General features: G+C 39.3%; 1 protein-coding gene across 2 annotated transcripts in view; it reads right to left on the reverse strand.

Moving 5' to 3' along the window:
- Window positions 1–16,255, reverse strand: part of rxfp1 (relaxin family peptide receptor 1) — a 47,697-nt gene that overhangs the window by 2,469 nt on the left and 28,973 nt on the right. The window contains exons 5-17 of one of the 2 annotated variants that reach the window (XM_029442326.1): window positions 14,525–14,596; window positions 13,765–13,836; window positions 12,901–12,972; window positions 12,552–12,623; window positions 12,386–12,454; window positions 12,200–12,271; window positions 11,926–11,997; window positions 8,424–8,495; window positions 7,795–7,866; window positions 7,317–7,388; window positions 5,874–6,103; window positions 1,070–1,480; window positions 652–870 (exon numbers count right to left, since the gene is read on the reverse strand). In XM_029442326.1, coding sequence (XP_029298186.1) covers window positions 652–870; window positions 1,070–1,480; window positions 5,874–6,103; window positions 7,317–7,388; window positions 7,795–7,866; window positions 8,424–8,495; window positions 11,926–11,997; window positions 12,200–12,271; window positions 12,386–12,454; window positions 12,552–12,623; window positions 12,901–12,972; window positions 13,765–13,836; window positions 14,525–14,596 — 1,577 coding nt within the window. The remainder of the gene's footprint in view (window positions 1–651; window positions 871–1,069; window positions 1,481–5,873; window positions 6,104–7,316; window positions 7,389–7,794; window positions 7,867–8,423; window positions 8,496–11,925; window positions 11,998–12,199; window positions 12,272–12,385; window positions 12,455–12,551; window positions 12,624–12,900; window positions 12,973–13,764; window positions 13,837–14,524; window positions 14,597–16,255) is intronic. The other variant, XM_029442328.1, reaches the window with a different exon arrangement.

Genomic DNA, 16,255 nt, shown 5'->3' on the forward strand with positions numbered 1-16,255 from the left:
GCTCACCAGGGTGTGTTTGTCATTGACTCTGCACTAATGGGTCATATGAGGATACAAACTGCACTAACATTAAACGCTCTTTATAAAGCCATCAAAACATTTTTAAAAAGAATTGAAAACTTAGCGGGAATACCTGAGAGACTACTTTAAAATGTACTAATATACAGATAATGCATTACTTTAAAGACACACTCGACCAAAAGTCGCTCTTGTGAGTATCACCTCCCTATAAATGGACTGCATGGACTGTATTTATAGCGCTTTTACAATCTTTGCGATCACTCAATGTCAGCATTCACACATTCACACACATTCACACACACTCACACACACCGTTGGCCATCGGGAGCAATTTGGGGTTCAGTATCTTGCCCGAGACTCTATAAAGTTAGTATATAGTTTACTTCTGCGTGTCATAGCTTCAAAGTTCAGCCGAAAGTGGTAAAGTTTTGGGAACAACAATTATTTAGAACATACTGAGCAGAAGAATCAGTAGCGGAGAGGTGGATTATGCTGCAGCTGTTTGAGAAATTTCTACGGCAACTTTAAAGTTTATAAAGAGCAGGCTAAACATTTTTCAGAGCGTGTTTGATACTCAAAACGTCGACTTTCAGTGGAGTATTCCTTTAAATAGTTATACTTCTACTGTACCGGGAATCTCCACCTGCAGCAGGGACAGAATCTTGAGGATGAAAATGGGGATCCAGCAAAGGGAGTCAGTGATGACGATAGAGAAGAACCTTTTGGCGATGGTCACCTCTTTCTTGATGTGGTTGCTGTATTTAGTGGTCTGAGTCCCTGTTCTCTGGATGTTATAGAACATGCTCGCATAGGATAAGACTATGATGAGGAACGCCACCAAGTTCAAACCTGCAGAGAGACATTTAGTTAGTTTCTGGATTCCATGCAACTGTAATATTTGCACTGTTGATGTACAATAATAACAAAGCTATTCATCCACATGCAAATAAATACAAATACAGTTACTAAACAGAGACAGTTTTACAGTTAGCTTTAAAACAACAAGTGAATAAAGAAACCAACAACTAACAGGACAACTGATCCCCACCCAGGAAAATGACGATGGAGTAAACATGAGCCCAAAGCGTCTCTGGCTGCTCAGAGTGCAGCGGGAAGCAAACGCCATTGGTTCCGTAGAAGTTGCGAAATAGCCCCTTGCAGGCCAGCGGCAGAAGGGCGACAATAAAGCCGAACACCCATATCCCGAGAAGGATGGTGACAGTTCGTCGCCAGCCAGGCGTCAAGTACTGGAAGGGGTAGACGATGCAGATGTATTTCTCCAGAGTGAGGTAGGTGAGGAGAAGGACGGACACCTCGGTGGACAGCATGGCCAACGAGCCGATGACCTGACACTGACCGCTGTCCATCCAGGCCTGAGCGTGCCGGTTGTACTCGCCGCGGAACTTCAGATCATACGCACCGATCATGAAGAGGTAGATGCCCATCAGCCCGTCTGCACCTGCAAGAAAGGAGAGCTGTAATTTACTACATACTCAGAAGAACTTTAAGTAGTGCTACGAGAGGATAAACACACCTCCAGCTTGGTTCATCAGAATAGAGACGCCAACACTGTCCAATAAAGCAGATCTCCTTAAAAAGCAGATCTCCTCAAATGGAACCGTAATGCTATTTGTAGCTATTTGAAGTGAGAACATATGTCCGACATGAAAGGCTTCCAGTTTACTTTGACACTGGTTCTCAACGCTTTCGAGTCACAACCCCCTCAACATAATAAGGTTGCAGGGCGGAGGAGATAGACAAAACAGAAGTCAAGACACGGTTCTTACTTAGTCGGCTTTTTGTGGTTGAAAATAGAACAGAGAGAGAGAGAGAGAGAGAGAGAGAGAGAGCAGAAGAAGAGACAGAGGGTGAGAGACACACCGAGAGAGAGACAGAGGGTGAGAGACACAGCGAGAGAGAGACAGAGGTGAGAGAACAGAGAGAGAGAGAGAGACAGAGGGTGAGAGAGAGAGAGAGGAGAGAGGAGAGAGAGAGAGAGAGAGAGAAGAGAGAGAGAGAGAGAGAGAGGGTGAGAGAGAGAAGAGAGAGAGAGAGAGAGAGACAAGGGTGAGAGGAGAGAGAGACAGAGGGTGAGAGAGAGAGAGAAAAGAGAGGGTGAGAGACAAGAAAGAGGTGATAGAGAGAGAGAAAGAGGGTGAGAGAGAGAAGAGAGAGAGAGAAGAGGGTGAGAGAGAGCGAGAGAGAGACAGAGAGAGAGAGAGAACTGCAAACCGGCATTAACAGCCTAATGGATTTCTTCTCTCCCCCTGACCTCCTGGAAATACTCCATCAGAATCTCATGTACAGGCACATTTTGCCTCTCACTAACACACGCAATGCACTCTATTCTACGACAAATGATATCACTGGTGCAGGCGATGTAATGTAGAAAACACTCCCCAGTCCTTTTAATACGTCTTTTTCTCCACAACCATCTGGTGACCCCCATAAATGACCTCGCTACCCCCAGGTTGAGTGCCATGGTACAGAGATGGATGATGACGTGCACACAGATAACAGACCTTTGAAATCAACGCATAAGAAAAGATCTATTCATGAAGCACACATTTCTAACATTCGGTTACGCCTTTATGTTCCGAACGTATACGGAGGTAATTACAGCATTGTGCTTTGTTTTCAAGACAGAAAACAGGCAGAAAAAACACCTTGCGTGAGATTACAAATCATTCGAGACTTCCTATTTTACCAGCTGAACACAAGGGAAATCAGTCCCCTTGTCGTCGTCGTCGTCACGCTGCAGCGTTTGACAAGTGGCATTTGAACTTAATCCTGCAGAACAGCTCAACCGTGATGCTCTAACCCCTGAAGATATATTGATAAAGATATCAACAGTGCCCGTCATTGCTAATTACACAAGGGGTAGATGTGAAAATGATGCATAGCACAGAATGATTGCATGTTGCAGCTTCACACAATAATACGGCGTGTATTTATTATAATAAACACAATGTTTATGTGAATATGCTTTACTTTAAGCATATACAACTTCTATATATAGCAATGTGGCAAAGAGAAAGAGAGGAACAAGGGGAATTTGGGCTTTTTTGTTTTAGCAAATGTTTAAATAAAATTTCATCGTTTATAGAGATGTGCATTAAAGGGATAGTTCAACATTTAAGGAAATGCACTTATTTGCTTTCTTGCCGAGAGCATGAGAAGATTCTCTCACATCTGTACAGTAAATATTTGCATTATGCTAGTAACTTAGCTTAGCATAAACAGCTAGCCTAGCTCTGTCCAAAGGTAACAACATACAAAAGAATCCTGCAGCTCTAAAAGTTCACTTTCTTGTTTGTTTACATGTAAAAATGACACCTTGCTGTTTCACCCGTTTGTTTTTTGCCAGACTGTTTCGTAGCCAGGAGAGCAGGCACCTCGGAGCCTCCACTAGGTACTTTTTTTCTTTACAATTACAGATCAAGTGGTTTTCAGCCAATAAAGCGAATCAGCTTATTACCCAAAATGATGCTCGGAAAAAATATCGTAACGCTGGTTTTCGAATCTGTCCCGAAGCCCTCGTGTGAGTAAAGCTTTCATACTCAAAATTCAAACAGCAAAATCATAAATAAATCCCACGTGTTCTTTCTCTGCCCCAGGTAAATTCAGCACAATGGTTTGACGACACTTTGTCGAACTCTTCTTAAATCCTCCGATTTCACTGCTTCATCAGTGAGTCACCAACTGCTCCTCAGAGAGCTTTTTCTATTCCACACAGAATATGGCGTCATTAAAGTCATTCAAATGAAATGGCACAGCAGAGGGGAAGTTGTGTTGTGCTTAAGATCAAGGATTCTTAACCTTTACAGCTGACACAGTCCTCTAAATGCCATCCGACATAAGATGTGTTGCCTGTGTGGCTGCTAGTGTAATTGTTATTTATCTATGAGATCGAAGGGTTAAAAAATAAAGTTGACCTCTGGCTGAATCAACTGGGTTCAAAGTCCTCTCCGAGTTCATTTAGTTTCTTAGAAAAATATAAAAAGTTGTTCTGAAAAGGTGTAAGGAAAGTAAAGATTGGATAGGCAAGAGAAGAATAAGTGATACATGTGTGAAAGGGCAAAGGAAGCTCAAGGTAACAGGAAGAATCATCTTTTCAAATGAACTCTTCTGGCTGTAAACCACAGCACCATAACTCAATCTGCACGTCTCCATTTTGTTAATCACTTCCTTATTTGCAGACTCAACTTGTTCCGCTCCTTTAATAACTGCATTAAAGGCAACATTCAGAAACGCACAGGGTGCACGGAGAGACAGAATACATTGTCGTTAAAAAGATGCAAAGAATTATGTGAATTCAGCCACCTGAAAACGGTCCTACAGTAGTAATAAAAAGGTCAACGTTTTAAGCAAGAGAGCCCCAAAATGAGATAATGACCAATCCATCCTCCGCTTGGCTGTAGAAGTAGTAGGAAAGCGGTTATTCACTATAACAGAGTTTCAGCTTTGCATATTCTGAGCTCTTCGTACTCAGCTGCTGCGAGACTTAAAGTCCACACATCCTTCATCGTTGACTTATAGATGTGAAATGCCAGCATAGGCATACCGTAATGTGTTGTTACGGACATTTACTTCCAATATTCTTTGCGTTTCTTCTCTCTGTCGAATGAAATTCTCTTAACAACCACCATAAAGTCTGTTTTTTACACCTGCATAGATAAACTCAGTGACTTCCTATACATGTTCTGTTAAAGATCAATTTCTTTGCTTTATATTCTCATCAGCAACATACTGTCATGAATTGAATTTCCTCGTGACCTATAATAACGTGGTGAGACCATTACTGCATGTAATTAAGAAGCCAAAGCGTGGGCGAAAAATGCATCAGAGGATTTGTGCACATGACTGCAGCTTATATTGAACCTTCACCTGCGCAGCGACAGAGCTAATCCTCTTCCTCACATCATTTCCTGCCTTCATGAGCGCGCACACATCTAACCTTATAGCACACGCACACACAACACTCTTAGGCAGATTAGTGTTATTGTACAACAGTCCATTTCAAACCTTTCCTGAAGAAGAAGAAGAAGAAGAAGAAGAAGAAGAAGAAGAAGAAGAAGAAGAAGAAGAAGAAGAAGAAGAAGAAGAAGAAGAAGAAGAAGAAGAAGAAGAATCTCTCACAGGCTTATCTGAATGCCAGATAAGGGCATACTGTATTCAAGCAGCAGATAAAGTTGCATATCTAAACTTATACAATTATACTATCTGCCAAATAGTCAAAAGAATACTGAATATGTATAACTGTGTATAGCTCTTTGTTTTCTTGGCAAATGAGTCGGTGAAAGTGCTATTTATCGAGCACTTTATCCTTGAGCACTTTGTGTCAATGTTGTGTTTCTTGCAGTATGTGAATCTTTTTATTCAGATGGAAAATAAAACTTTTTTGGAATGAGATTTTATTATTTATTTATATGAAGTCTTATTCATGAGGCTGACTAACTGTGTGTGTAATATGAAATCTGTGTTGACGAAACGCACTGATAAGCACATAGGAAAAACACGTTTTAATTTCCTATCGAGTTCAGAGGCCTCTCCACAAGCAGAAAATTATTTTGCAGAATTTATTTCACTTTCACACCCCAGAGACTAAAGTCAGGTCTGTAAACATAGTGAAGTGGTAAATATAAATGTGGGTAAACTGAACTGTTCATAAGGCAAACAGCTACCAATTATAATTATAAAAAAATGCATATGTGCAGTTAATATTACACCTTATTTACTTACAGAAATTGGTAATGACAGTGAGGGTAAATGATATTACTATATACATATATATATATATATATATATATATATATATATATATATATATATATATATATAATAGGACTTACAGCAGAGGGAAATAATGCACATGGCATGGAGTTTGTTCTCTGATCGGATGTACGAGCGCATGCAGATGACGAAGATGTTGCCGAAGCAGGTGGTGGCGGAGACGACCCACACGAAGACCCTCAGCACGATGTTGGCCAGCAGGTCCTCGAAGGACGAGATGCCGTCAGTGTTGGGTTTGCAGCTGCGCACATGAGGAGCGTAGCCGCAGTACTGGAATTTCTTGAAGTAGCTGCGATAAAGAAGAGTATCAAGTTAAGCCGAGCGTGCAGTACAAACTCTGTTTCAGGGTTTTTATTTTTATGAATGGAGACAGCTGGAAAGCAGAAACGGGGACTGAAAGAACCAACAGAACACTTTGTGTGATTTAGACTGAGGATTTGATTTTGATTTGAAACTGAGGGTAGCATCAGTTAGAGGGGCTTTATAAGTATTGAAGTCTTTTTGCTCTTTGTTTGAGATAAATGCCTCCACCAACGCCTCACAACAATCTCACAGGATTTAAAGATTACATTTAAACAAGAGTCTACAGCCATGCTAGCTGCTCAGTGCTGCATTGAGCTAAATGCTAAAGCATGCTCACAATGGCAATATTTCCACGCTATTGTTAAGCAAGTAATGTTCATGCATCAATAATTTTAACCTGATGATGGCGCTAGATGAAAGGTCAGGGGATCACCAAAGTTATTACAATGTATCCTGCAGGGAACGTGAATGTCTGTGCAAAACCTCATGGCAATCCATCCAACTGTTGTGGAAACGTTTCACTCTGAACGCCACATTTCACCTTGTGATGGCACAAGAGGAAAACTCACCAAAGTCAGTAGGATTCATCCACTGGGGACCTGTGAGTGATTGTAAAACACGTTGTGGCAATCCATCCCAAAGGTGAAGAGATATTTCAGTCTGGACTAACAGCGCGGCTAAAACTTGAAAATCAATGTGTATTTCCAGAAACTTTGTTCTGGTTACGCCGAATAATCCATGCACCTCACAATGAACAGTTTTCATATAACCGCTTACGACCAATGAAGTAGTCCCTATGAAAACAGTTTATGCACAGTACAAAGGGGACAGTTTCTGTAAAGAGATGTTGCTTTTGTGAGCTACTCATTGTGTTGGAGCAGAGGCGCAAATCTCAGAGACAAAAGCAGAATTCTGCAAGACGAGTTAGACTCTTAAGATGAAACATGAAGTCTGCGAGGTTAAAAATACATTTATTCCCTTTCTTGCTTTCCAGGAACTGCACAGTTGCACTGCGAGCGGTTTCACACACAGAGACGATGGATTATCCGAACCTGACAGAATCATCTCCCGGTTGGAAGAGAAGACAGTCTCGATAACATTTGTTCTGGACTCTTCACTAGAAATTCTCGCGAAAGGCCTTCGGACGACATGACGAGGAACAACATGCAAACATGCAAACATCACAATGGAGTACTTACATATGAGTCAAGTATTTGAGAGGTTCAAACATCCTTCGTTGTATGTTTCCAATTTCTATCCCCTCTATGCTTCTGGAGAGTATAAATACATATTGATTTAGTCTTCGTCATGTACCGCACACACACACACACACACACACACACACACACACACACATACACACACACACACACACACACACACACACAGAGTCTTCAAAAGCACAATAGCGGATTTTATCAAACGTTCTCAACCAACAGCTTTCTGAATGAGAAGCATTTGTAAAAGCCCAAATACATTTTCTTTTATTTGTTACACTGAAAACCATCGTGTAGCAAATGCAGTGACCCTAATTTCCATCATGCAGGTTCATCACACACACTGTGTTTCTATGTGTGTCGCTCTTCTGCACCTCGAAGGACACGACAGGAGAGATACAATACCTCTCAACACAAATCAGGCTTGATTTTAAATCAGTGTGTAGCAACGCATACTTACAATGACTTCAGTTTATGCAGCATGTCAAAGTGGTCAACTTGGAGCTCCACAATGGGATTATAAGATATATTCCTAGAAGATAAAAAGAAGAAACTCTCAGTTATATAATATGGTACTAAATCGCATTTATTATTTCATAAAATCAGGAGTCAAAACATATGCATGTGGACGGTTTCTTTCATCTCACTCAACTGTCTTGTACTTCCTGCTGCACGTACTTTGCATTATTCCTCCCTACTTGACATCTTGTTATCAACCCACCACAATCTTGACATTCAGTGCATTGACTGCCTAGTACTTAAAATCCTTTAGATTTTCATGAGACATTTTCTCTGAATTATCTCCCCCTGCAAATTCTACCTGAATAATAACCTCTCATTGTTTCCGGTTCACTCTCTATAACGAGACAGAAAAGCTGCTTCACATAAAAGCATTGGGGAAACAATGCAATGTGCTGATCACTTATTTATTTTGTATTTAATAACCACTTTGAAATTCTATCTGCATACTAATGAAGTTATGGTCATTCCCTGACAGCGTCAAAAGACAACCTTATTAAATATTCATGATATGTATATGGTTGTATACAGAACTGTACATGCCAGTGTATGAGTGTAAACAAAACTCACAGTTGGAGCAAATCCCCGAGTAAAACAAAGAGATTAGGAGGGATCGCCACGAGTCTGTTGTTGGATAGATCCCTGCGTGCCGAGATAAATCAACATCGGTTCCCCAAAAACACAAAACACACAAATATTGACGTACGAGGGGGAGGATTGCACGACATACACACTAAAAACATGCAATAAATACGTTCTCTATAACTTTAAAATGTCATTCACCTTTTAGATGCAGCCACAATTTTCATTAGTCACAATACAGACACTTGGGCTGTGGGTTATAGATGCGATGGAGACAGATGTACAGGGCTAACGATCATAGCTCCAGACTTTACAGGCGATAAAAAGCATGTTGTGGCTGCACAGAGTTAAGATGCTGAGGATACATGCAGTGTTGAAGGGTAAACCGGCTGAAGATCACGGTCACTGAGCACTGATACAAATATGGGTCAGTTCCATTAACTTTAAATGCATCCTTCTTTCCATACCTACACCTGCTTACCTCTGCAGTTTATTATTATTATAAGGATTACCTGTGTTTGCTTAAAGAACAGGGCTTGTGTAACTGTATCTGTCTGTAGCCCCAAGATCATCCGTTTCCACTGATGAAATAATCCTTCAACATGAGTCACGGACAGACTGTATATGAGAAGCGGACGTAATCACACATTGGTTTTTGGACGACGGTTTTAAAACCTCGAGTTTGGGATTTTGACCGTCGCCATCTTGTTTTTTTTTTAACCAGAAGTGACACAAGAGGAAGGAGCTAAGTACAACCGAACGCTGCACAAGACACTTTAAGACGACCAAAATGTTAAAAATTAACTTTCATGAACTGGAAACATATTGTGAAAGGGTTAAAGTTGTAAGATGAAAACAAGGACAACTAAACCGACTGACAATCATATTCTTTATCGTCGATTTTACTCTAAATGGGACCAGAATGTACTAAATGAACATCATGCTGTATTTAAGAAGACTTGAAACTAGCCTTGAACTCATTAATAAAGTAAGAAGTCAGGTAATGTTCTCATAGACCTCTATACAACAGGAGTTATTTTAGCAGCCTTTTCAGACCTGGAGGTTGTCGTTTGGTCATAATTGTAATTTCTTTTTGGTATTTTCCTAAGAACAGCTGGGCATTAAAGTTCTTCGCTGATGTTACTCGTGCAGGAGTAGATAGCAGTGTGTGCTCACTGATGTGTTCATGTCACAGAGGGAAACATTTTTATCAGGCTTTATCTATATACACACTTTATACACCTGACATCTATCCGTACATCCATCTGTACATCCATCCATCTGTACATCCATCTATCCATCTGTACATCCATCTATCCATCTGTACATCCATCTATCCATCTGTACATCCATCTGTACATCCATCTATCCATCTGTACATCCATCTATCCATCTGCACATCCATCTATCCATCTGCACATCCATCTATCCATCTGTACATCCATCTGTACATCCATCTGTACATCCATCTGCACATACATCTATCCATCTGTACATCCATCTATCCATCTGTACATACATCTATCCATCTGTACATACATCTATCCATCTGTACATCCATCTATCCATCTGTACATCCATATATCCATCTGTACATCCATCTATCCATCTGTACATCCATCTATCCATCTGTACATCCATCTGCACATACATCTATCCATCTGTACATCCATCTATCCATCTGTACATACATCTATCCATCTGTACATACATCTATCCATCTGTACATACATCTATCCATCTGTACATACATCTATCCATCTGCACATACATCTATCCATCTGTACATCCATCTATCCATCTGTACATCCATCTATCCATCTGTACATCCATCTATCCATCTGTACATCCATCTATCCATCTGCACATCCATCTATCCATCTGTACATCCATCTATCCATCTGTACATACATCTATCCATCTGTACATCCATCTATCCATCTGCACATCCATCTATCCATCTGTACATCCATCTATCCATCTGTACATCCATCTATCCATCTGTACATACATCTATCCATCTGTACATCCATCTATCCATCTGTACATACATCTATCCATCTGTACATATACAGATTTCAGAAGAGCTGTTAAGACTCATCAGGCTTCTTTGTAAAGACTTCTGAGAGGATTTATGTCAGCCAACAGTAAGTCACATAAAATGAAAACACAAAACAAAGACCAGGTACTTCATAAAGATTACAGAAAGACTCATGGCACTCTCTTGAGCATTGCAGCAACAACATCAAAAGGTAGGAAGTAAAGATCTGCAGGCTACTTCTGAACCCCTTTGTTCATGAGTCATTCATAAGGACGATCTGAAGAGTGATGTCCATTGAAGTACACCACAAAGGACAACATCCATACAGAACAATAGCATTGATGCTTGAGTTTAAAATACACCTGATGTTTCTTACTACTCCTGTAGCAATGACATACAGCTCATTCATGTAAAATATCAAAAGATAACAAGAAAATTAAGAGTAAGTTCTAAGAGTTAAAGAAATACTGAGTCCTTTGATGCAGGTGACATAAATGCTAATGATTCTTCTTAGTCATCTTCCTGCTTAAATTCCTATTTGTCCTTGAAGTACCAGGATGTCAGCCATTTATAACAGCAACAGCAAACAAACGGCCTAAATACGCACTTTGTACAAGCTGTGATTAACATTTTAAATGACATCTATTAGTTTTTGATTTACTGTCTACGACAATTGACAATTTGAACTGATGGTAATGACACTAGAGGAAAGCGAATAAATGTTAAAGATGGAAATGGTTCCTCCTCTGGGAAGCATGAATGCACTACATTTAATGTACAAGTTGAAGAACTCATCCTCTGGAGACCATGGATGTTCATAACAGATCCAACCTGTAGATTTGGAGAAACTTTGTCTTGGAAGAAACATTTGCACACAGGGAAATTTTGAGGTCTCAGCAAAATAATCTTTAGGGAACACAGATATATCTACAATCTGCCAAGACGTTCAGAGATATGTCGCTCTGAGATAAACACACACACTGACTGACACACGGACAAACCAAAGAAAGAAAGGACCATCCTCAGGCCTCACAGCTCACAGCTCAAATGGTCTTCATTAATAAAAATGACATGCATTTGCTCAACGAAGCCTGGACTCTAAATGTGAGATCATTAGACGTGAGCTCTTGAATAGTGTCGGTTGCTGCTTGCAGCTATATTTAAGTTTTAACTGCTTAGACAGGAAGGCTCTTTTAGAGCATCGACTATAAATGTTAAAATGATGCCTTCAAGATCCTTTTTGAAAACGATAATATCTAAAGCTATAAATCAGGTTATTGCAACTTTCTCTCTACAGTGCATTTACTCTATTTTTCTCATTTCATCCTTCTGCAGCTTCAGAAAGATCCACATTTACATCACTTCAGCCTCTCTTGTCAGAATCCTGAAAGTCGTGTTATTTGTTTCCCTATAAAGTTTATTTGCACAATCAAACAAAAATGAACTTACAATTCTCCAAGCCTTTGGAGGACTGAGAAAGCATGTTCGTGTATATGGCTGATCCTGTTCTGCTGTAAAACACTGGAGGAAGACAAAACATACAAACTTCTTAATCACTTCGAATGAACTGCCAGCATTGACTTCATGCATAAAGCTTAAGTAATCACATGTTGAGAAACCGAGGCTGTTTTGCAAAAATCTCACAGAAAGTCAGGCAAAAGTAAAAATTCGAAAGCGAAAACTTTTCCTTTGCCATGGATTCAATTATGTAAATGTTACTTACAGAACTGTCAGCATACTGCACGAGCAGAATGAGACATTTCCAATGGTTTCAATTAGATTTCCCTCCAAATCCCTGCAAGAGCATGTAATGAAATGCACACACGGAGAGGAAATATCAGACACGCAACAATCATCAAAAGACATTTTTATGACACGACCGCTTTTGATTTCTTGTCATCTCACTTACAGCCAGTTCAATATTGGCATTTCCCGACAGATGTCATCCAGCTTGGTCAAAGAGTTGTTCAGCATGACCCTGTCAATCAGTGAGACACAATGTAACACAATGTAGTGCAGGAGGAACACTCAACGTCTGAAGACGCAGCAAAGCAAAGTATGAAATAAAAACTCACAGTAAAACGAGGGAGTTCAGTCCTGAGAAGGTCATGGAGGATATTTGATGGATATTGTTATTTTCTAGGATCCTATAACAAAAAAAACAACATCACAGGATATAGTTTCAGCCTCATGTGCAGATTATTGATTAGAATGAAACGACATTAAGTTATGTGAAGTATTACCCATGTGCAACAAAAAAGAAAATGTGAGAGAAATAAATTGTTTTTATCAGCGGGAAACATTCATCACAACAATCGACTTCTTCTTCAATGTTTACAGAAAGTACAAAACATCCGTATCTACTATGCAGCAGCATTCTTTAAATTCTTTTGTTGCAGAGTTTTCAGTAGAGAATAAACATACAACCACTCCAGCTTGTGCAGGTCCTGGAACACCCCCGGCATCAGGACAGAGATCTTGTTATAGCTCAGATATCTACGAGAGGAAGAGTTTGGAAGAGAAGAGGACGTTGAATAAACATGCTACCTTTTGCTTTTACTGCATAGTTATTGCTGGTTTTTTTTTTACTGGCTGCCATATACACTCTTATAATGTATCTGCATCTATTAGTTTGTTGCCTTGGCTGCAGTATAATAGAATTTAACGTTTCTGTTTGTGATATGTATTTACTATATCGTGTTTACACTGTCAATCTTGACAATTAGTTTTCTTTATAACAACGTAAAAAGTCACATATATATATAATGCAGAGGGAAGATTGTTGTAGGCTCACCAGGTTAAGGTTACGTTCTCGTGGTGACATGATTTCAAAAATGTGCCTGATATTAATGTTGCATTATGGAGCATCCCACTGGTATTGACATTTAGCTTGAACTCAGCAGCCTTCGCCCTCCCTATGTGGCCTCTCACTGTCCTTTCTCTTCTTTATAATAATGACACATATATATATATATATATATATATATATATATATATATATATATATATATATATATATATATATATATATATATGTATATATGTATATATATATATATATATATATATATATATATATGCTGGACACTTGCATGTACATGACACAATAACTGACTGACCAGTGTGAGGCTATCATGGCCATGTTGCATGGATATGATTGGATGTTACTTGTCAGTTGAGACACAGATTTGAAAAGGTCAGTGATTGTGAAGTATGAAACCAACAATTACTACTAACTACAGCTGGTACAAGTGTGTTATTACTAAACAGTGTGTGTTACAAACTTACAGTCTTGTTAGATTATACAGCCCTCTGAATGCGTCAGGACTCACATCTTGAATTCTGTTGTGTTGGAGATATCTATACATGTATATATATATATAAATATATATATATATAAAAAGCACAAAACAGTTCAGAATTAACACAAATAACCCTGAACCTGTAAAAAAGATTTAAGACAATCCTGGTCTATTTGCTACCTGGCATCATCTTCTACAGCACACACACCTCCGGCGACAGCTGTGTTTTCAATGAATGAATATTTCTGCTAATCTCAGGGAAGTTTTCAATCAGGTCAAACCTTCAGAGGAGCGACTGCAGGCTGACAGTCTGGCACAGCCAAATGGTACCTGGCGAAGGATCAGACCTATTCTCCTGCCGCCACAGTCAGTTGCACTGTGTGAGGTTGATAAACAACTTAAGTCGGAAATGAATGAATCCGTACGCAGAAGAAGAAAATCGTTTCCGTCGGTGTTCCCAGCAGTCCTTGTAGCTTTTTATACTTTTTAAAGCTTTGTAGTTGTAAAACGCGTTTGCTGCATTCGTCCTTCAAAGGCTGGTTATTAACTCGGCTCTTAGGTATCACACAAAGGCTTGTGTCTTCACTGAATGAAAATAACCTTGTCATCCAAATGCATGACAATAATACAGAAAGAATACTGAATAAAATAAATGAAATGAATCATAATGTGGCAAAATACAATATTAAATAGAATAAAGTAACATATATCAATAGTATGCAATCCATAATTCATGGGAGACTCACAGTTTCTGTAGGCTCTGGTACTTCGAGAATGTGTTTGCTTTCAGTTTCTGGAGATGGTTCCTTTGAAGGGACCTGGAGGACAGAGCGTAGAACGAGCTGTTCAGCTGCATTTGAACAGCTGACCAGTTATTATTTTAACATGTGGGTTTAAAATATGCTTTAAAGTTTTTAATTAATGAGGTTCTGGAGCGTGGGGATCCCAATAACTATTCAACAAAGAAAGTCTCTCTCTCTCTCTCTCTCTCTCTCTCTCTCTCTCTCTCTCTCTCTCTCTCTCTCTCTCTCTCTCTCTCTCTCTCTCTCTCTCTCTCTCTCTCTCTCTAGGTGAATATAATCTTGATTTTAAAACTATATATTTGGGTACATTGAGTCTTTTTAATTGTATTCTTCATCTCATTTTTAAATCACATTAAGTTTGTCACTAGGATTCTCATGTAATATTGTTTTAAGTGTTTAAAATACCAACAATCTTTACTTTTCCCCGTGTTATTACATTTCCATTAGACCTATTCGCCAATGAAAAGCCATTACAGATCTGAAAGTAACCCTCTTTTACAAAAAGATTTATATGATTTAAATAAGGTCGGCTGATATAAAATATTTTACATAAATCGTCACATCTAAACAAAGCCGAGCACAGCAAAGAAATAAAAGCAAAGTTACCAACAAAAACAAAATCACCTCATCACACGGACTCAACAGCAAGAAAAATTCATCTGTACATTTGGCAAACCATAACCTCCTGGTGCTTTTAATCCCATTTTAGACCCAGAGTAACCAGTCGATTCTGCCCTCCATTCCAAAGCTTTTAACAGATTAACGGCTCATCCCCTCACACACCCATGTCCAGCACTTGGAAAGGTCAGTTTTGGGAAAACATGGATTTTCTTTTACAGTTAACAGCGTCTCCTTGGGCTCGCTGTTCTCCAACATTGTATTTCTTAGCCGACTGAAACATCCGTTTCTGTGCCAACACTTAAGGTACTCTGAGGAGTATTTGTGAACAAACATGTTTTCTTAACAAAACCACATTTGGCCTCATGCAACAACATTTCCATAATCTTACTCTAAAGCGCTTTGTGGGCAAGTTTCATTCACAAACATGTTACCAAAGAGTAAAAACAAAGCCTTTATCTAGCGTGCTTCAAATCCTGCTTTTGAAAAGAAGCATTAGCAGTTTAGCAGCAGCAGTAGTCTATCTGAAAGACAATGAATCGTACAGCCGCCAACGACAGCACCGTGCCGTTACAGAAGTAAAGAGTGAATGATTTAACATGAGGTTTAATCCTGAATAACATCTTTCTAAAGCAAAGTGTCCACAGGCAGTCATGTGTCAGATGTTAGACTGGATGGCATTAAAGGCGACAGTAGGTGATGTGAAACGCAACGGAGGCTGATAGTGGACAGTGACCTGCTTACGAACACAATTATCAAGCCATGGCAAACTGGTGAACATGTGCCTTTATTTTATTTAAATTAATTTCAGTAGCTTCATATTTAAACTTATTCTGACTCGTGCTGTGTATTGATACGTACAGTATATCTCAAAAGTGAGTACACCCTTTAGATTTTTGCAAGTATTCTGTTATATCCTTTCAGGGGATAATATTATCCTACTGAAACTTTGATATAACTTAAAGTAGTCAGTGTGCTGCTTGAATAACAGTATAGATTTATTGTCCTTTGAAAATTACTCAGTACACAGCTGTTAATGTCTAAACAGCTGGCAAC

This window comes from Cottoperca gobio, chromosome 10 (genome assembly GCF_900634415.1).
Source record: "Cottoperca gobio chromosome 10, fCotGob3.1, whole genome shotgun sequence".
Taxonomy (NCBI): Eukaryota; Metazoa; Chordata; class Actinopteri; order Perciformes; family Bovichtidae; genus Cottoperca; species Cottoperca gobio.